This window comes from Solea senegalensis, linkage group LG5, assembly GCF_019176455.1.
Source record: "Solea senegalensis isolate Sse05_10M linkage group LG5, IFAPA_SoseM_1, whole genome shotgun sequence".
NCBI lineage: Eukaryota > Metazoa > Chordata > Actinopteri > Pleuronectiformes > Soleidae > Solea > Solea senegalensis.
In genome coordinates this window covers 4,157,293-4,179,262 of record NC_058025.1, presented here as the reverse complement: position 1 = coordinate 4,179,262, position 21,970 = coordinate 4,157,293, and the positions used below count along the sequence as shown (strand labels likewise).

Sequence of the window (21,970 nt, the reverse complement as noted above, 5' to 3'; positions counted from 1 at the left end):
ACACACACGCAGAAAGAGTAGAAAGAGGGAGGAAAAAAAACAAGGAGAGCTTGGAGATGGATGGACGGAAGGACGACTCAAAAGAGAAAGACAAACAGCTCAACACTTTTCTCTCATTATTAGTCTGAAGCACATCTTAACCATATGTACAGAGGCGATAACAATGTGCGTTATCGAGTGTTTTACATCCTTTTTTTTTCATTACAATCTATAGGCAATCAGATTAAATGATTCTTTTTGCCATTTACCCAGTCTTGTATGAAGTACCTAAAAGGAATACTTGAGTAAAAGTAAAAGAATCTCACCCGAAAATGACTTTGGTAGAAGTTGAAGTCACTATTTTTTTTTACAATATTACTTAGAAATATTACGTAAAAGTCTTAAAGTATATAACATTTACTGTACTTAAGTATCTGATATTAAAATTAAAGTTTTAGAAGTAACAGTATTTAAAAGAGGTAGACTTCTGTAAATGGGAACTTAATTAACAAAATTGACATCATGTTCTTTTGAAGATGACAAACTCATCATTGAGACCATTAACTCCTCAGGAAAAGAGAAGTCGGCTCATTTTTCCCGTAGACTTCATGTCAATCACATTTCATGTCCCCCCATAATGGCCCACTGCTACTTCCATCCTACGTCCTGGGCTTCACTTTTTTAAACCCGGAAGACTTTGTCCATTTTTTTTAGATGACGACAGCAGCTACCTTGTTTCCTCTCATCGGATCCGAGTCAAATCAACCTGAGACATCGCTGGGAGTATAATATCCTCAACATCGTATTCTTGCATCTACTGCGGGGATGTAATCAGAGAATTCTAATTAGACCAATTGTAATTAGAACAAGGTCATTTTCAATCAGCTGTTGCAACGCTGTGCTGCGTCTCAGGATCCAATCAGAGGTTCTATAGTACCCACATGTCTGCCACTCAATTAAAAACCAAACGAGGGGGCAACTGTGGTGGACCTGGTTTGAGGCTGGTGTCTCACTTTGAGCCTCATGACTTTGAGATTTGACGGAGATTTTAATCAGAGATTTTAATGCTTATTATTATTATATCCAGAGAGCTAATGAATCACTGATGTCCTAATTAACATAGGGGATAAGTAGAAGCTCACTCACGTCAACTTTGTTTACCCCTCCTTTTCCATTGATGGGATCATGTGACTTATCTCCAGTAGATAGTTTCTGATTTAAAGAGACTTTTTTTTACAGTGTAGCGTGTGAGGGTGGTCTTCAAGGACATTATTACAGTAATCTAATGTTAAAGTGGAAAGGGAAGAAACGACTGATGAACAAAGTGGGATGCAGTGCTATTGATTTCCGTCGTCAGACAAAGCTTTTCAGGCATCAGAAAGACCGTTTACAGTTCTGTTAAGTGCTTTGTAAATTGCGTTCTCGATACCGAACGAGCAGCCTCCATTTGCGAGAGGCCATGAAGTCGTAAAATCAAGTTATTTTTAAACGCTCGTGCTTGACCTGGAAATGGCCTCTGTTTGGAGACAGAAGTCAGAAGTTGCTGTTGCTTTGCCGTCTTTAAAGTACGTAGATATCAGACCAGGCGAGACGTGCCAGATGTTTGCTGACAGCGACTTTGGTTTGAAACTTTCTAAGTTCTTCAGACATCCATCTGAATCTGTCCCTCACATATTGTTCTTTTCCTTTAGTAATTAGGGCCACATGTAAAAAAAAAAAAAGAAAAAAAGATGAGATTAAAGTAATTTCTGACTATAATCTCAAAATTCTTACTTTTTTTCCTCAGAATTCTGATTTGTCTCATAATTTTGATATTAAAGTCATTTTTGGCTTTAAGATCATAATTCGACTTTTTTCTAATCATTCTGACTTGAATCTCATAATTCTGACTTTTTCCTCATAATTATGACTTTAATCTCACAATTATGACTTTTTCTCATAATTATGACTTTTTTCTCTTTCTCTTTTTCTCATAATTCTGAGATTAAAGTCCTTTTTCTCATAATTATGACTTTTTCCTCTTAATTTCCGACTTTTTTCCTCATAATTCTGACTTTTTTCCTCATAATTGTGACATTTTTCCTCATAATTCTGACTTTTTTCCTCATAATTGTGACATTTTTCTCCATAATTCTGACTTTAATCTCATAATTCAGACTTTTTTCCTCATAATTCTGACTCAGAATTCATGCTGTTTTATTATTTTTTTTCTTTCTTTCAATGTTTTTTTCTTTCATGCATGGCCCTAATAATCTTCCGTAATACTGACTACACTGTGGTTGATTTTTGAAACTGCGTACTTATTTTTGCCCTCGTTAATTCCTGCGATCTTTCACAAACACGAGCAAATTAAAGCAGAGCAACAGAGAAACCAAGACGGCATGAAAGTGCTCGTGACGCGTGGAAACAACATTAGCAGCATTTACTCGACTGCACCGTGACATTTAGACCCTTGAAAAAAGTGTTTGCTGTACTGAAAACCGCTCCATTTAATTGAAATACTAACGTCTCCTCCGCATAAACTGTGTGGAGTTCATTGGCGCCCGATTGTGTGTGTTTCTGTCTCAGTGAATTCTTTATAAAAGTTCTGGTAGAGACGGTTTTGTTTGAGAACTAACACCTGACTCCTGAGAGCAGGAGATCATCAGCGTGCAACAGTCGTGGTTGTGCTGTGCAGCCTCGAGATAAGAACGTGCTTTTCAACTGTTGGTCAAAAAACTCAAAAAGACTGTTGTGACTCAGTCATCTTGCCTGAACATGTACAGTTACCGTTGTCTCACCGTGACACGTTCATGGCGTCTCAGAGATGTTAGAGCAACTGTTGTTGATACACACTCATACTGAGGAGACAGAAAAGTTCTCATAATATTAATATTAATGTTCATAAGTTCACCTTGTGTTGAAAACGTAGAATGAAATATGATTCATCTATTAATGTCATGATTATTTCATAAAAAGTACAAAAACGTGAGAAGTTATATTTAAGATATTTAAGAAGAAGAAGAGGATAAACACGTTTTTAAATGTTAACTTTGCTATGACGGAACTAAAATCTGCAAATTGTTTTAATCAACTACTCATTTAGTGTGGACAAAGTTTAGTTTAGTTTAAAATGTAGGTAATCCACATCACCACAGGACTGTATATAACGAAGGGAATCCTATAGAAAGAGGGGAAAAGGTGAAGAAAATGGAAATAAAAACAAAAACAAATGTGATATTGCCCTTTTTTAAAAAAGTATGGACGACTCTTTCATAAAAAAAACTTTTTAAAAAGAGGGACACATGTACAAAGTTGTGTTGTTTTGCAGTAATAATACACTAGCCCCTTTTTACACCAACATTTCCAATAATTCCCAGTAATTTCCTTTTGCTCCATATTTTTGAAATGACTGATATCGTCTTTTAAAGGTCAAGTTTAAGCCCCGCCCTTCTAGAGTTCCTGGTAATCTGAAAAGTCCCTCGTTGTGAGAAGTTACTTTTTTGGGTGAAAGTTTGGGGTTGAGAGAAAGTTTTTCCCCAGTAATTTCAAGGTTCTGAGAAAAGTTCCTGCAGTGGAAAAGTGGGCTCATGTGTATTATTTCTCTGTCACTCTGTCACATCCATAATAATGTATCTCACCCTCTTGAGTTTGGTTACCACGGATACCAAAACCCCTGTGAAACCAGCTGTTTCACAAAAAGCTGATTTAGTTCAAACCGGCAGAAAAGAGAGAGGTTGGGACAGATGGGTGAACTGGAGGCTGAGCAGCAAACATGAAACACGCGACAGAACAGCAGCAGGAATGAAAACACGGGGAACCTGGTGTCGTTGTGTGTCCTCTCTGTGGGAGACAGCAGGCACGCGGCAGTTAGAGGGATGAAGAGGGGATGAAGAGGCAGCGCCAGGAGCAAAAAAAACAAAAAAACAATGCCATTTTCAAGCTGCCAGATCAGATCTTACATGCACTCTCTGGCATTGACTCTGTTTAACGACAAAAAACAAACAGCCCATTCTCTTCCCTTTGTACGGCCAAAAGCACACAAACACACACATTTGTAAATAAGTAAAACTGATTTAGTCATCCTGTTGACACTGTCTCATCCTGTCTTTGACCCTCTCGTGACCATCATGACAATCAGGGAACCTGGATTTTAAGTGAGTGCTTCTGCTCCTTTTTCCCAAGATAACGTTCCCCTTCAATATGTGGCAGTTATTCAACATCAGTTTCGGGATTACAATACTGAGAAGCTGACGTCAGAAACATGTGACTTTAGGAGTAGTACCTAAATAACCAGCCCCAACCGTTCTGTTTTCTAGGTTATGGTTAGGGTGAGCCAGGGTTACTTGTTGTTCAAGTGCTGCATGGAAAGAAAATACTGTAATCTTTCAATTTTTAATTATTCCACTTTAATTTCCTTGCACCAGTGCCAATGACGGCAATGATGGCTCGGCCTTTTCTCACTTAGCTTTCTTCTTGTACTCGGCAAATATAAAAGGCAGATTAGCGTGAAATTCGCTGATGGCGTTAATGCTCCCTGGACTCTTTCGCAATTTGCTTTTTCTGTTTTGAGGCCACTTTGTACACAAAATGATCACAACGTACAGGCAAACAAGCCACTTTGAGTTTCCAGTCGTAGTCTTCTACTGCGACCGTACAGCTGCAACTAAACGTGGTTTTATTTCCCCAAGTTGAAGGATCAGAATACAATAATTGTCTATAATAAACTACAGCGTTAAACAGAAGAAAAACCTTAATGTCACTGAAACCTTTTTTTCCAAATTGTACCCGAAATCACAAATAAATCTCATCGCACACAATCTACTTTAAAAGTTAGATAAATGTGTTGAAGAATAATGTTAAGTAAGAAATTCTGTCACTTCTGTGGTGAGAAAAATGCAGTGCAAACAATTAGCAGCACTGAACCTTTGAAAGGTAACGTCACCTCTTACTTTAACCAACTTTGACCCAGCAAATGTCCTGTGAGTTAAGTGCTTTGGCTCATTTTTCCAGAATAACTTCAATATCTGGAAGGTATTCACAATTTACTGCATGTTAAAGTGGTGTATTAACGGTTCAAAATAGAAAAACTAAAAAAACACTGTAGTTTTTGCGTATTAAATTTGAAATTTGAGCAGTGTAAGACATATTTAAAATAACATTTGGTTGCGTTTTTATCTCAATATTTTTTAACTCTAATTCGCCGTCGTCCTGCAACAGCCGCTATTGAAATTACCGTAATAACCACATGTTGGTTCTTTGACGTGCAACTTCTCAGCTTTCAGAAACCGTCGCGTCATTGCGGTGATGTAAAGTTTGGCTTGTGCAAACGTGTGTCATGAGTTGACTTAATGTGAACTCATGACACATAGTTTCTCTAATAGAAAAGCAAAGTTATTTGAAATGAACGATCCGTGCCTGAAACATAGCTGTCAATAAATAAATGACTTCAATCTATTTGGAAAGCAATCTGTATTGATTATATACATTGTATATATATATATATACATATGTATATATATATTTATATATATATATATATATATATATATATATGTATATGTATATATATATATATATATTTATATTTATATATATATATATATATATATATATATATATATATATATATATATATATAAAATGGTATATATTTTACAATGTTTGGGAAAATTTGATAGTGGATAATCATCAACCGTGAAATATGAACCTGTAACTGTGTGTGTGTGTGTGTGTGTGCAGCATAAAGAGACAGAGCACATAGGACAGAGACAACCTAGAAACAGAGACTCTGCTGGCTACAAGCGTTGTGGGTAACAAGCTGATTCCAACCAGTAGAGAACCAATGGGGGTTGGGGAGACCCCCAGTCTGTTTCCAGGGAAACAGAGAGCTCTCTTTTCTCTGTCTTCTTCTTCCCTGGCAATGTCTCTCTCTCTCTCTCTCTCTCTCTCTCTCACACTCACACACACACACGCGCACACAAACTATTCCATGTTCCTTCCCAGCCGTGTTGAGGAGGAGGAGGAGGGAGATGTGGAGGTGACTCACTGTAACATCATTGCCATGGCGATGAATTGCCAGCTGACTGAAGGTGGACTGAAGGGAGAAAAAGAACAGTTTAGTAGAGATGAAGGTGGTTGTCGTGTCAGCGTTGGGCACAAAAGTCGGACTCAACACTACAGTCCTGTTTCTTTCCTCTGCTTCATCACCATCCCACAATTCCTCCTGTTTTTTTTTTTTGTCCCCTTCGCATTCCTCTTCATGCCTCTTATTGTTTTCCTTCATTATCCGCCGGCCTGTTGCACTTAGCCGTCTGCTCCCTGAGGAATCGATGTTCCAGCGGGCCTGTTGTGCTGAGTCATGTCGCAAGCATGTCTGGACATGCCGAGGCCATGTGTTCATGTGCTGTTAACATATGTACGCACGCCTTCTCGTTACGCAGCGGGCATGCAAAGACAAGGGTGTTGAAGGGAAAGGTTAACCAAGGGCAGAGGGAAGATAAGAGGATGTGAGAGTGAGAACACGCTCTGACAGAGACGCAGGACCAGAGGAGACTTGATGTCTTTTGTCGTGATTATGAAAACAATAACTGTGCCACTTTATTAGTGACACATGTGCGGCTGCTTGTTCATGCGAAGATTTATTCAGCCGATCGAGGCATCGGGAAGATGATTTAAGCAGTTGCAGAAGGTCTAATCCTAATCTATTGAGATTTCAGACATTTTCCTGGTAATTGTTGGCGATGAACCCACGTTTTTTTAGGATTGTTCAGTCTTTTTAACTGATCTACAGCGGAGAGCGGCAGGGATGGGAGGCTGAGGCGAGTAGAGCCGAGCGTTGACGTCAGAGAGGTGCGAAGGTGGAGCATGAAGCGATGTGTGCCGTTTATATTAGCGAGCCGCAGGTGTATATCTCTTGTCACCCTGCATATTTCGAGTTATTCCTCTTGTTGTGAGAGCCGCACAATGATAAGAGAGGCCGTGTATCACTCTGCAGTACTGTGAATAAAGTGCAGCAACGAGCTTTTCCGAGCTAAAGGAGCTAGCGGTCATCGGAGGTCTTCTTATTAGGGTTAGGGGTCTGCCAGCTTGGTTGGTAGATGGTGAATTCTCCCCAACAACGAAATCATCATCCATCACGATGTAAACATCGACTGCCAATTTAGGGGACATCGTCCAACCCTAGACAGGGTTTAGAGTGTCCAGATTTGCCTAATCCCCATATTTGTATGTCTTTGGACTATGGGAGGACACTGGAGAACCCCAGAGAAAAGTGTCCTGCAAAAACTAGTCCTGCAATTCCAGCTGTCCAGGCATGCGGGAGCAGGCGGACGTGAGACACTTTAGCGACGCTGTGCGGATCGGAGCGCAACGCAACCATTCCGCAGCCAGTGTGTTTCGGGGGTGAGGCAACTGCAACTGGCGACATTGCAACCTCAACCAGAGGAGGGAAAACGTATATGCTGCTCTTTACAATCAAGGCCTTGTTAGGTAGTTTACGCATGTATATATCTAGCCTCTTATCATATGAACTGAAAAATGAGCTTCAAAACATACTTTCACTCGAGAAACTGCCTTCTTTAAACACCTTCTAAGGCTTTTTATGGAGCGTCACGAAAGAAACGGAGCCTTTTTTGAGGGGCTCGGTTTAAGGATCTTGTTGGTATGGCCTGTATACTGCTCTTTATTTTATTATGTCTCTCTTTAACTACTTCCCTTTAGCTTTTATATTCCGTTGTGAGTTGTGTTTCTGTATTTGTTTTGTCATCCACTGTAACTATTTGTACTATTTGTGCTGCTATCTTGACCCGGGGACTCCCTGGAAGAAGAGATATTGTATTTAAATGGGAGCTTCCTGGCTAAATAAAGGATAAATAAAAACAAATAAACCCTGGGATTATCATCAATCCTGACTGAGGAAGGAGACGACGATAGATTGGCAAAGTTCTGACCCATGTATTGTGGTCTGTCAGGAAAAGAGAGGACGTTAAAGCCGCGCATCAGACGACACAAATTCAGCCGATTTAGTCGTGACCGATTCCAAATGTTGGGAACGATGAGCGGACATGTCGTGTAACACAACTGAAGAACAGAGATGTGGCATCTGGGACACTCCACGACAATGAGTCCAGCATATTTTTTCCATTTCTTTTAGCAGCTGGAGTAGATTTTGATTAACGCTGCCTCCTTTCATTTCCTATTTCCTCTCTCTCCCGGTTAAAGTGTGTACCTGAATGTCCTCTCTCTCCTGACTCAGCCGGGAGGACAATTGTGGAACTGCTGTTGTGCGTTTACACAGCAGCAACCCCACAGGTCATGTGTGAAAGGGATTACAGCGAATGATCCAGAGATTGACTGTAGAAGTGGAGGGAGGGAGGGGATGGGGGGGAGCGGGAGGGCAACGTGGTGAGAATGCTGACACAATCACACTTGCACGTTATCTCTTTGACCCCAACTAACCTCTCTCTGTATGTCTTTTGCTGTTGTAGACGCCCACAGCTCTTATCTCTTACTGTCTCTTGTGTCTGCACTCGAGACGAGACAGATGAGAGCGACTTCTCACGAGCTCCTCGTGTCGGCTTGGATTGGATTGATGAGTTATGTCTGTGTGTGTGTGTTTTAAAATATACTCTGCAAGATCAGAAGTACCATCAGATATTATTGCCTTCATTTCTATCTGTGTTTTTTATGCTCAGTCTCTTGCCCCTACAACTTCCACTGGGTTGCAGTGTGTGGCATCTGGCATCTGGAGCTTCTGTTATCGTTAAACGTAGAGTTCTGCCTTTGAGAATCGTACAAATATACGTTTGTACGCACCAAATACTTCCCTGTACTCAACTCGTCACTATGAAGCTTCTCACCCATGGACCAGAGTTTTTAAATGGAACTGAAGTCAGCTGCAACTGTTTTTAGAGTTCCAAAAGGCTGGGAAAAGATGAACAACAGGTGTATCCAGAGCAGATTTTTTGAGTATGGATGTAAACTAATGTTGCTATAGCTATAAAGCTACGCTAATTGGCCAGATTTCGGTTCCGATCTGGCCCTTCCCACAATCTTGGAGGCCTTCTGATTTGAGAAAGTGAAGCCCGCCCCGAGATCTAACTGATGATGTGACATTCCGCTGTAGCCACGTTAAATCCCTGCATGTTTCTGTGAGATCCAAATCCCTTGGAATCCCCTCCCTGAAGTGGTCTGATTAAAACGCCTGTGGCGTCTGTGGGGTCCCAGGTATTTAAAATCTCTAGTGTGGAGCAGGCTTTTTGTGATGACACGCACATTCCTGAAGGGACGTTCCATTCCACAGAGGTAGACTTTAACCGCTACCCCTAGCAACTCACTTCTGGGCGGGTTTAAAAATGTGGGACCGGGTCGCAATCATGCTCTGTGTCTTTCCCTCCCCTCCCTCCCCCGTTCCTCTGCTCCGTGTTCAGTCCATCTCACTTATCTCTCCCAGCGTCATTGCACCATGTGAGATAGTGGCGGGAAAAGTGTTGCTCTATCATGTTCAGCTGTGCGTGTGTGTGTGTGTGTGTGTATCTGACGGAGCATCAGCTCGCGGCTCCGCCTCACATGTCACACGGCTCCTACAAGGGTCGATAATGACATCGGTGATAAAGGAAACACAGCTGCCACGGCCGCCGCCCAGCGTCACCTCCCGTGCGGCTGATTTCACCCCCACCTGTAATCACGCAGTGAGGCCGAGAAGATTAGTGTGATGCTGCCACTTTACCTGCTGGTGATTACAGGTGGAATAAGGAACGCTGTAGTGTGGATGCTCATAGCGATGAAGACGGGAAAGATTCACAGTTAATCCATTCGTTCCTCTTATTCTTTTACATATTGTACATGTTCATAACTGTAGTTAACGTCAAGGCCGTTGGTCAGACGCTGCTTGATGTTGGGGGAACAAACAATATTTGACCCTCGCACTGTGAAAGTGTAATTATAGAGGACGTTGTTGCACAGTTTGTGTCCTTGTGTGAATTATGTGGAAATCCTTGGGCGGTGGACAATGAACTCCAGTCGAGACGGAAGAATTATTATTATTATTTGGACTGTAGGAAAGCAGTGTTCAATAATAGGCAGAGAAATAACGTCATAATGTCTCAGTCAGTGTGGTTATATTTAAGCCTCCGTGTTTTATCAATAAGTATATTGTAACATAAAATAGAGCACTTTACACGCACATTTAAAATGAACATCTTAGGCTACAATTACTTTTAATTAATGTATTATGTTTTAGCATAAAGAAGTACTTTTCTCTGATTTATCACTCTCTTCTCTCTCTCCCCTCCCGTGTGCGCCAAACGCACTAACTTGAAACGAGCATTAGTATTTATTGAATTGATTGGCTACTGAAGTGTTGGCACATGATCATTTATAGCACACAGAATTGATCTTAAATTCCTGCCACCTCTCGGCACGAGAAGTTTGTGGCCCGTGTTTTGTGGAAACATCCGTAGTTTCTCCATCTTTGTAGCTCTTCAGTCAACGAAGAGTCCGCTGCCATAAAACACCACAAAATAAGAAGTCTTTGCATACTTTAACTTTGAAATCAGAAAATCCTTTGAGGTCCACGTGAACACACAAGACTAAGATCAATAATTCTCATTTTCTGAACTTGCAGATCTTTCAACGAGGGCTGAAACAACTACTGGAATAATCGATTATTATTATCAATCGATTACTAAATGAATTGCCAACTATTTTGGGGGGATTTTCATGATTAAAACCAGATTTCTGATCGTTTTTGCTTCTCAAATGTGAATAGTTTCTGTTTTCTTTGCTTCATACAATATAGAAATCATTAAAAACCGAATCTTTTTCATTTGTGGACAAAACAAGACATTTGAGGACATCATCATGTCCAGGTTTGACAAACACTGATCAGTATTTTTCAGACCAAACGATTGCTCGAATAATGAATGAATGAATATATATGAATATAATCGTTAGCTGCAGCTCTACTTTAAACATAATGCACATGGTTATTACAGCTGGACTTCATGTTGCATTTGAAAGGTTTGGCATATATATATATATATATATGTATATATATATATACATATATCTATATTAGCTGCTATACTCTCAGATAAAAGACACACCACACTGTATTTGCCACAGTTAACAGATAAACACACGGTTCTACTGATAATGACGTGTTTTGTTGCTCGACAGCAGAGATGTGGAGTGTGTGGACGGAGTGAAACACACACAGAGAACGTTTTTTCCTCACACTCCTCGCTGTGTTTTGCTGCAGCGTGTGTTTTGGTGAAGATGGGAGATTTTAAAGTCCTGTCTGCCTTGAAATTGAAAAGTGAGTTTTGGCCCGGGATTGGACAGTGGTGCATGTTGATCTCTCTCTCTCTCTCTCTCTCTCTCTCGCTCTGCTCACCACGGGAGACTGTGAATAATAAATGGTCATCTCTGTGCTGCTCAAACATGCTTCCCCCTGTCTGTTTTCTTTCTTTCTTTCTTTCTTACTTCTTACTGTTTACTTCTAAACACCACTTCCGAGTTCGTGTACAGATGGAGACGACTCTTTTGGGAGTTACTGACAAACTACAAAACCCGTGCACAGACAGACGTGGATGCAGAAATCAATTCCCTTCTTGTGTTTTCCACATTCATACTTTTAATGCTCATGTTTTGTTTGTTTTAGTCCTCATTGTCTGACATTTGGGTTTTGTTTTAGGGTCTTGTGTGTGTGTATATATCGTGTCTGTGGTTGTGATGCCACAGTTAGAGGCCAAGGTGCCGGAGAGATGCATTATGTCAGTGAGTGCACTCATTGTTCAGGAAGTGGACTAATGGCATTTGAGAGAGGATGGAGGGAGTTGGAAAGACAGAGGGAGAGGGAGGAGGAGGAGGAGGAGGTTCCTTCCTGTGTGGTGTGTCATTTGTAGATCCTGTTGTTCAGCATGTGACCCTCAGACTCAGTGTTGAAATGACAGGTTTTCAAACTTGCAGCTCAAGCTGTAATTCTTTTCTTTCCGCTCTACAGCGTTCGTTGCCTTTTCCCCCCCCCCAAAGAAAATATGTTAAAACCAGTCAGTGGTCATAGTTCCACCTTAGTTGGAAACAAAAATAATGGTAAGCTTCTTAGTTCTATTAAATAAGTTCTGGTGTTATTCTACATGGGTCTTTGTACGTTCCATTAATGACTAGGAAGGAACCAAAAGAGCATTTTCTGAACATTGGAACTCAATGCCAAGCCCACTCATACTTTACCAAAGAAGAATCTTTTAAAAAGCAGTGCTTTGTATTTTGGTTTGAAAGTGAGGTTTTTTTTTCTTTTACTGCAGCAGGATGTTGTTCATGTTGGATTCATGGGAAATAACTGACAGTATTGGCCATGCTTTTGTTCAAATTCAAGTTCAACTTGAAAAAAAAAAAAAAACCTGGCTCATAGAGATAACAATGAAATACATGAATTGTTGAGAGTAGGGCTGAAATTAAGGATTATTCTCATCGTGGGTCAATCTGACGATTACTTTGTCGAGTCCTCGTTTGGTCCATAAAATGTAAGAAATCCTGAAAATTATGAAATTGTTTTGTCCACAAACCAGAATGAATCAGTTTTCAGGATTTCTTTGTTATAACATCTTCACAATTAATAAGCTGAAAAACCAGAAAGCTTTTTTTTAATTATTAAATAAAACACTCAAACCAAATTAAAGTGCTTGTGCAAACTTATGAGAGTGCTGTAAAGTAAAGCAGGTGTTTTTATTCAAGGTGTTTATTTAAGGATAAAAAGTCTGACAAAAAGTGAGATCAGTTCACTGAAAAACAAGACAAAGTTGATTTGTGTGAGAAGTGAAGTGAAGGAGGAGGAGGAGGTGGTGGAAACCGAGGTTGAGAGAGATGGAGAGAAAGAGAGGGAGAGACGGACTGAGAGAGGGAGGAGATGGACACAGACAGCCTTTTGAGATTCCACTCACGCATCTCTGAATGTCTCAGTCTCTGAAGTATTGAATGAAAATTACTCCCCACCTTCTCTCTATCTCTCTCCCTCTTTATTTCTATCTATCTATCGCTATCTATCCCTCTATCTCTCTCTCCCTCTCTCTACATGCACACAGTGTACATCTGCATGCATTAGGCACACGCATTAGTGAAGAACACAATCAGCAAACATATAGGGATAAGAGAGTTAGTGACTTATCTCATTAAGTATTACTGAGCCCTTTAGTCTGATGGGATTAGTGTAGTGAGAATGCAACGTGTAGAAAGTCTGATTAGGATGCAAAGTAGTAAACAGCGGTGAAATTGCACAACATTTCAGAAAGGAAAAAAAAAGTCCACTGCCGCTTCAGCAGTTTCTGTGCTCCCTACAGCATTTTTTAAACACTTTACATGAAAGTGTTTTCTCTAATGAGACGACGCTTTTCAACGCTCACAGGTTTTAATATGTATCGATAAATTGTGCATGCGCTCTTTGGAATGCTTGTGTGTTCAACCAGTGTTTGTCGTTTTCTTCACATAAAAAAAACCCCACAATTAACTAGTTTCTTTGACTTTAACTCAGGAGCAAAGTCAACCTTAAATAGGTGCTGTTAATACGTACATATAACTATATTTATAATCTGTTTATACCACTGTACATACCACATCTATATATACACACAATTGAATTAAACGTTACCCTAAGAGACCTTTTTTGCTATTGTTTGTCTTTAGTTTTTTTTCCCCAGCATGATGGACAAATAATGGTCAAACTTATTCGGTTCCCGCCTTCAAAAGAGTTTTTAACCATAGACCATATAATAGACCATAGTCCATATACAAAATATGTACATAGTTTTCCAGGTTTCTCCTGAAACCAACCAGGGTAAAAAAATAATATATTGAATAGCCACTAGAGACAAGATGTCTGTTTTAATGGTGGTCTACAGGGAAATGAGCCCAAATGTTGGTCTCAGCCGCTAGTTTCAGCTCTTCTTCGGTAGCAAATGATGTTGTTTTTGTAAATGATGTTCCCGCTTAGAGGTTTTTTTTTTGTTATCTGAGAATTAATCTGCAGAATTAGCTTGTTAGCCCATGTAAGCCCATTTATGCCACTTGAAAAGTAAACATTAGTAAGTAACTATTAAATATTTTCACTTTGCAAGCGGCGTAAACGGGATTCCTTATTATGTAACCCGAGTAGATAAAAAAATTGTAATAATGCATGCTGTTAATTTGAGTTGATGATCTCATTTCCCGCTGTTCTGTCTTCATGGAGAGCAGACGTGCACTTGGATGCACAGTGTCGGTGATGTTAAGGCGTGTTGTACTGTATGTCTTGTTGTGTATATCTGGTGTACTGTAGCGTTCTCCTGGGGAGAGTTGCTTTGAATTATTTATGTGGCCAGTGAATTTGCCAGCAGATGTGCAGGTGTTCATCTGAGGACACGCTTGGCTCTTCGACTGCCTCGGGTTTTGGTTACAACACCACAGGCAGCTACTGTTTATGATGAGGTATGATGGTTTACATCAAGCCACAAAGAGCAAATCCTTCAAACAATCCAACGATGCCTTTAAATGCACAGTATGTAATTGCTGCCCCTTGGGGTCTCTATCTTTTTCTCTCTCTTCCCGATTATGGGACTGATCAGCTTGTTTTTCTTTTTTACTTCCATAGGCCATACAACAATGAGCTAAACAAAGTTTTAATAATGTAAAAAACACTTCAACCAATTTATGGATTATCAAAATTGTTGACTATTAATTTAGTAATTGAATAATCGTAATCGTTGCATCCCTACTCTTAGGGTTATGCATGTCCTGTACCCATTTCAAAGTAAAAATCACTTGCTTTTCTGTTCTGTTTCCAATATTATGGGTTTTTTTCCTCTTTTTATTGTGACATATTTACAGGGTCAGTGATCAGTGGCGTTACATCGACAAGTGCTGGCATTTTATTGAGTTACAAATGATTCAGAGTGTTTAAAAGTTACCCCTTAGAACACAGCATTCCGGCTGATTTTCCATTACTGTGTTTAAACATACTAAAAAATTTATTAATTTTCACCAATTATATAAACACACCTGAGCAAAAAGTACTCAAAATGTTGAAAATCGGATTTAATTTGTGCAATTTGGAAATACATCACAGTTCAAAGTTCGCTTGGCTCAGAAAAATGGTTTTTATTCTGTGACTTCTGCACAGTTATTGTTACTTTATAGCCCTACTAAAAATGCGATATAAAATTAATCATAACTTTGATGGCAAATGACCACGGGTGCACCTGCGGCACAAATCCGTGCCGTGTGAGCACTGAGGGTTAAGATGGAATTGAGTGTTTGTGGGATTTTGGTGAAGACGGCAGCGACTGAGAGTGAGCACAACTCTGAATCAGACACACAGCTGGTTCATAATGAGAGAGCGTGTCATTTTGGAGCGGACTGGGTGGAAGTCTTGGGAAATGGTTTAATTTCCTGCTCTAAATTATGTATTTTTTTATTAAAAGTAATGCAGCATAACAGCAACAACAACAGCAAGTCATCTTTTATTTACCAGCTGGGAAATTACAAACAATCTGTGTTGTTTTACAGTTTGTTTTCAAAGTGAACGTCTAGTCAAGCACAGTGAATATTAGCTGTGCCGCCACACTGTGTAAACAGTTAATAATGTCACTGTCAAGTCGTTCTATGAAGCGGTGTGCTAATGTGCAATGTCACCAGTGGGTCTCAGCCTTGTTAGAGAAGTGTAAACACTGGAGTGGTACGTGTACCTCCAGTGGTACCCGATCTTCCTCTGGTTGTCGTTTCACTAAACCAGTGTGTGAAGTAAACATGACGTGAGGAAAAGGAGGAAGATGCGAGAAAGATGATCTTATTTGGAATAAATCTGCCTCCTGTGGCCTTTGCTTTGAGAGCTCTATATTTACTCAGGTGGTACTTGCTATATAAAAAGTTTGAGATGAGGCTCAACAGTGTTGCTGTATAAACACCGTTATCAGCGGCCAAGTTTGAATAGGGAAGATACAGTAAAGGTCTTAAGCACTTCAGTGTGATTCATGTACCACTATTGATGGTTATCTTAAGTGCTTATCAATGGAATTCACATTAAATGTCAATTAAATAGTTTTACCACCAACTTCTCTAATCTGTAGAAATACCGCAATTTATGTGTATTTAAGTCTTTCGTCTTTCTCAGTTGTGTGCTAACAACTCCTTGAATTTAGATGATTTCTGTCTAATTAGGCGGATTTGTATAGATGCTTTTCACAGATTAACCAAATGAGGTCAATTCAAACTTCAAATCACAAATTTGACTCAAGGGGGCTTTAAATTCTCACTCTGGCCTCAGAAAAAGCATTAGACAAGCAAAATAACTGACATAATGACTAATCAGGTCTAAGATAAGTTATACAAGGAGGTTATACAAGTGGATCATGTGATTGCAGCTGAAAACAAACTAGAGAAAAGACTGATTTTTGTTTTTTTTGTGAAACCTCAATGTGATTCATTGTGATTTAGTGTCGTCTGATTCATCATAATTGAGATGGACCGGCGAGAGGACCAGAGGAGTCAGTGTTGTTGCCAAGTGGTGTTTTTGTTTTACCATAGATTTTAGGGATGGTGCTGGTTTTCTGTGCACTTTATTCATTCATTCATTTATTTATTTATTTATTCTGTTGTTGCTGTGTTTGGGAAATGCTGCTTCGTCAGCATGTCAGGTGGATTTTTTTTTTTCCCCTTCTCTCAGTTTCTCATACACTCACTGCCATGCAGGCTTGCACACACACACACACACTCATTATCTCAGCTTTGTCCTATTTTCACCATCCTCCCTCTCCCTCTCTCTCTCTCTCTGAGAGAATGAAAGGAGGATAAAGAAAAAAGAAAAAACAACGCGCTTTATTTGTGCATGAAGTTGTACATACAGCTTTGAAGGTTGTGGGTTTCATTCCCGGCCCCACTAGTCTACATGCCGACATGTCTTTGGGCAAAACACTTAAAGGGCTGTTTCACCCAATTTTTTTCCACTTGGTCAAAGAGTAAACTTACAACAATTAACTGTTGTAAGTTTTCAATTTTATGTAATATTTTCAGATCTTTTACTCATAAAACGTGTTAAAATTGACAGAAACACAGTGAAAAACAGTGTAGGGCTTTTATTTTCATTGAAGGCAGTCATTTAGACGTCAACTGTTATTGTCAGTTTTATGTATTTTCTTCAATCCCAACTTCCTCTGTTGTTGTGGGAATGAGACATGTATCTCAGAGCCGCTGCCTGATGATCAAATAACACACTTATCTCTGGAAATTAGTCAAATATGTCAACAAAATGGCTGTGTGAATGGGTATGAAAGATGTGTGCTAGAAAATGCTTTGGCTCAATGGCAAAACTGTAGTGTGAAGCAGCTTTGTGTTGTCATCAAGACTAGAAAAAGCGCTATATAATATATAAACACGATAGGGCTGAACAACTTATCCTTTCCTAATAGAAATCACAGTTTGAAACAATAAAGTTACCACATAGCAAAGACTGCATTTTAATGTATCTGCTTTTCACTGTTGTATTTAAATGTAACTCATACATGTTTATATTTTCACATTTTGTAATACAGTATACAATAATTACTGATTTAAAATAACACAGGAAGCTTCACTTTTATAAATTTATATCAAATAAAGTCACAATATCATATTTTATGATATACTTTCCACAAAACACACGCGCACACACACAGCTTTGCCCATCTATTCCTCTTGGGACATTGCATTGATCTGGACAGTCTACACAAAGTATTATCTCTAACATTAACCATAACCAGTCATTGCCTAACACTAACCACACTTTCAATTCTAGTCCTAAATTTAATTATTTCCTCAGAAATTTGATTTTGCCTCATTAGAACCAGGTCTTGGTCGCCACAAGGACTACTGGTAATGAGTGATGAGGTAACTAATACAAGTGAACACACACACACACACACACAAACACGTCTCTCACCACTAAACCATGGAGATACAATATCCATCTGTGTCCATCTGCACATTCATCTGCTGAGACAAATACACACTCTGTTTGCAGCAGAGTATGGAATCAAAAATCTGCAAAAGCATCCTGTTCCCTGTGATGCCAAATTACAAAAGAAAACAATGGAGGATAAGGCAATAATAGCGAGGGTGTTGGGCTGGAACAGAGGAGGACATACGAGTGTCAGCACGCTTCTATCTCGGCTCTGATTAAGCCTTGTTTCCTTTCTGACCTAAAAAGTCAGCTGGCGGAAACTTCAGAGACTGTGGGTGAATTTCACCCACATTTCACCCACAATGCCTACAGAGTGGGAGAGAAAGCACAAGGAGAGATCAGAGAAACAACAAATAAATAAATAAATAAACAAACAAACAAACGCTCACAGACACAGGCAGACAGACTATTCACACATTATCATACATATAGATATGCACTCTCCCACACTGCATGTTTTCTTCTTATTCTTACTCTTAATGAGGAAGAGGCTGATGCCGGGTGGTGGTGGAGACTCTGGGTTATTCAGGAGTACAATGGCACAGGAAGCAGACGGAGGCAGTGCTGTTGAAATGTGCCAGTGCCGCCCGTCTGGGACAAGCACAACAAGAAGCACAAGGTACAAAAATAAACCTGTGCCAGCATGGCAGGGCATCTGCAGACAGGAAACATCCAACTGAGGGACAAACTGAAAGAGAGAGAGATGGGGGGAAAAGTTTGGATTACTTTTGGATGGTTTGTTTTTTATTGTGTTGTTTCATTGGTGGCAAGTTCATTAGAGGTTTTTGTTAGTGCATTAGTGGTAACGGAAGTATACAGATCTTTAAATGAAGTAAAAAGCGTTGCATTGTTAAAGAAAACACTTAAAATGCTCCTGCATGAAAGGTCCCCCTTCTTCTGGTTTATGCATCAGATTTGTGTGTACAGAGCCGTTCGTGACTAAAGGATTTTTATTCTAAAGCTGTTATACACAAGTGCAAACATACTCGTGGGAAACGGGGCATTGAAGTCCCAGCTCCAGCCAGCAGGGGCACTGCTGACGGGGGTCTTTACCAGTCACACACACATGCAGGCCATGTTCTTGGCAAAAGTTTAAAACAAATTCAACAGACATCATTTTACCATGATTTAAAGTAAGACCAACAGCGGACCTGAGAAATGTCCCTCGTTAGCATGAAGGTCCCCTGTTGGTGAATGTGTAACGACACCAAGGTCTACTCTTGGAAGGGGTGGCGAGTACACACACACACACGTTTTCCCATCTATTCTTTCGAGGACACTGCATTGACTTCCATTTATTTGGACCCTAAACTTTACTAATTCAAACACTAAAGGATTTTTATTCTAAAGCTGTCACACACAAGTGTACAATTTATCGATAGATTATGTAATTAATCAGCAACTAATTTATAATCGATGAAAAGGTATGAATTAAGTTCTTCTTGAGAGTGAATATTTCCTGGTTTCTTTGCTTCATGTAAACAAAGAATGCATGAGGACTGATTAAGTTTTACTTGTGGACAATACAAGACGTTTGAAAAAACATCGTCATCATTTTGAGGTTTGAAAAACACTGGTCAACATTTTTCAACATTGTCTGACATTTTATGAGACTAAACGACTCATCGGGAAAACAATCCACAGTAATTGTCTTTGGTTTGTTTTTGCAACTAGTCAACAAAAACGTGCTTTATTACAGTAAGTTTTACTGAGCAGTTTGAATTATGAGTATGATGTATTTGTGTGTTTGCCTCCTTCAGAGTGCTGCAGCAGCTCCCAGTCCTGTTCTTGGGAACCTTCCTCCAGGTGAAGGCATGCCAGTGGGTCCAGTTCCTCCAGGATTCTTTCAGGTATATAGAAAGCGAATCATCAGACTGTTCCATACATCCTCACTCAGGTGTAACTGTGCATGTCACTGTGTAGTATCTTTACATCCTGCGTGTATCGGCGCGTGTGTACGTGCACCACTGTGTGTTTATCAAAACAGACAGAAGAGACTCTGACGGAGGCAATAAATCTCCCACAGACACGGACGCGCGTGCAGCTTTGTCCCAGAACATCTCTGTTCTCCATCAGAAGGACTCTGCCAGGTGTACCATTGATCGACTGTCATTATTAGTGAATCTCAGATGCTCTCGTCTGACATGCAGATCAATAACCTTCATAAGCATTTGTTTTTTTCTAAGCTCCACTTTCAGAAAAAGACAGTGGCTCTAAGCAGCGTTTTCTGTCTCCATCCTGCAAATCAGACAAAAACAAGGCTTTGTCCAGACCTTGAAACCAACCAACCCCCAACCCAAACCCCTGTCCACACACACACACACACACTGTCTAATTACAAACGTTTTATATGCAAAAATGAACAGCAGTTGTTGTTTTTTTTTCCTATTCTCACAGTGTAAATTGATTAAAATTTCCATAAAATCCAAATTAAGGTAACTCTTGAGATATTGCTTTGTTTTCTTCTTTGATACCGGTGAGTCTTTGGTACTTTTTTACGTTTCTCAGACACAGAAGTTCAGAGGTCACAGAGGTGTTGGTCATACATGGCTTAATACATTTAAAGGTGGACAAATTTATGGGTTTTAATTTGGGTGATACCGAGTTCTGATTATCCATTATTATTAATGATAATGATAATAATTATTATTATTTTTATCATTATCAATAATAATAACAATAATAATAATGTTACAACCATTGTGTTGTAGACCTAAAATACTAAATCTGTGTTCCTCTAATGGCTCTTCAGTGCAGCTGGGAGAACAGACGAGGGGGTTTTATTAAAGAAAACAAGCAAACCATTGCTCTCTAGTGGCAGAAGTGAAATATTGCCTTTGCTATAACTGCAGACTTACCGCTACTCTCTTCATCAAACATAGCAACAGCATTGCTGCTGTTGGTGACAAGGACAAGGAAAACACACACTCTCACAGCTGCTAAAGAGCTTCTCGCACACACACTAACACACACTGATTTCTACACAATTAACAAACAAACTAGTGTCCTTATTAACGAGCAACATTCTCCAATTCCCTGCTTCTATTTCCCCACAGTTCATGTTTTTAGTTGTTGTTGTCACGTCACTGCCATCGTGGGGATTGTTTTTAAGGAGAAAATGAGTCCAAAAACCCAGCAGAGGACACAAAGTTCTGGCTGGTTTCCTGTTTGGATGAGTGAATAAACAACTTAAGTTGTTTTATTATGTAGTTTAAGTGTTCGTTGTGGCAGGACAATACAATTAATTCCAATTTAATTTGTGTCTGTGTTCATGCGTATGGTATAGAATTTGTCAAAGGTTTGTATTTTTTTGTGATTTTTAAAATATTAGTCTTCCTCTGACATGTACACTGCACTGTTTAAAACAAATAGTTACATTCTCCACCTTATGTACAAAAAGTGTCATAATTGAAACCCATTATAAACCAATTTGTACTGACCATTTAATTGACCTCTGCACAGTGAAACATAATTCATTTCAAGATTATATCTTCTGTTTGGCATAGATGTACTATTCTTGGTAAGCCTACAGGTGGCAGTGTTGTATTTTGAGTGGCCAGTAGTAAGAGTCTATACTGAAACTACTGATAATTATTGTTTTTTTTTATTTTTCTTATTTACTTATTCCAGGCTGTGTTATCTCTCCAATCTTATCACCATATAGTAAATGTTAAATTTTAAAGGAGAGAAAAATAATATATGGAATATATTGTTAATGTGTTGCTCTTTACATGAAGAACTTTGTTTATGTTGTGTGGCAAAGTATTTATAACCCTAGATTCATATCTTTATTGTTTTTGTTGTTGTTCTTTTTTTACTCCAGCCATTTATGTCACCTCGATACCCTGGAGGACCCAGACCACCACTTCGATTACCAAATCAGGTAAGAGCCACACTGACACCTGCAGGTATGAAAAAAGAACTGCAGATAGATTGGTGCAGGTGTGTTGATGCTGTATTCCTGTGTAGGGACTTGGAGGAGTCCCAGGTGGTCAGCCTATGTTACCCAGTGGAATGGATCCGTCAAGACAGCAAGGTACACAC

The 21,970-nt window shown here is 39.5% G+C and overlaps 1 protein-coding gene across 2 annotated transcripts in view; it reads left to right on the top strand.

Moving 5' to 3' along the window:
* Positions 1 to 21,970, top strand: part of LOC122769993 (single-stranded DNA-binding protein 2) — a 67,867-nt gene that overhangs the window by 40,226 nt on the left and 5,671 nt on the right. For both annotated transcript variants that reach the window (XM_044026931.1, XM_044026930.1), the window contains 3 exons: positions 19,687 to 19,776; positions 21,750 to 21,809; positions 21,896 to 21,962. In XM_044026931.1, the coding sequence (XP_043882866.1) occupies positions 19,687 to 19,776; positions 21,750 to 21,809; positions 21,896 to 21,962 (217 nt within the window). The remainder of the gene's footprint in view (positions 1 to 19,686; positions 19,777 to 21,749; positions 21,810 to 21,895; positions 21,963 to 21,970) is intronic.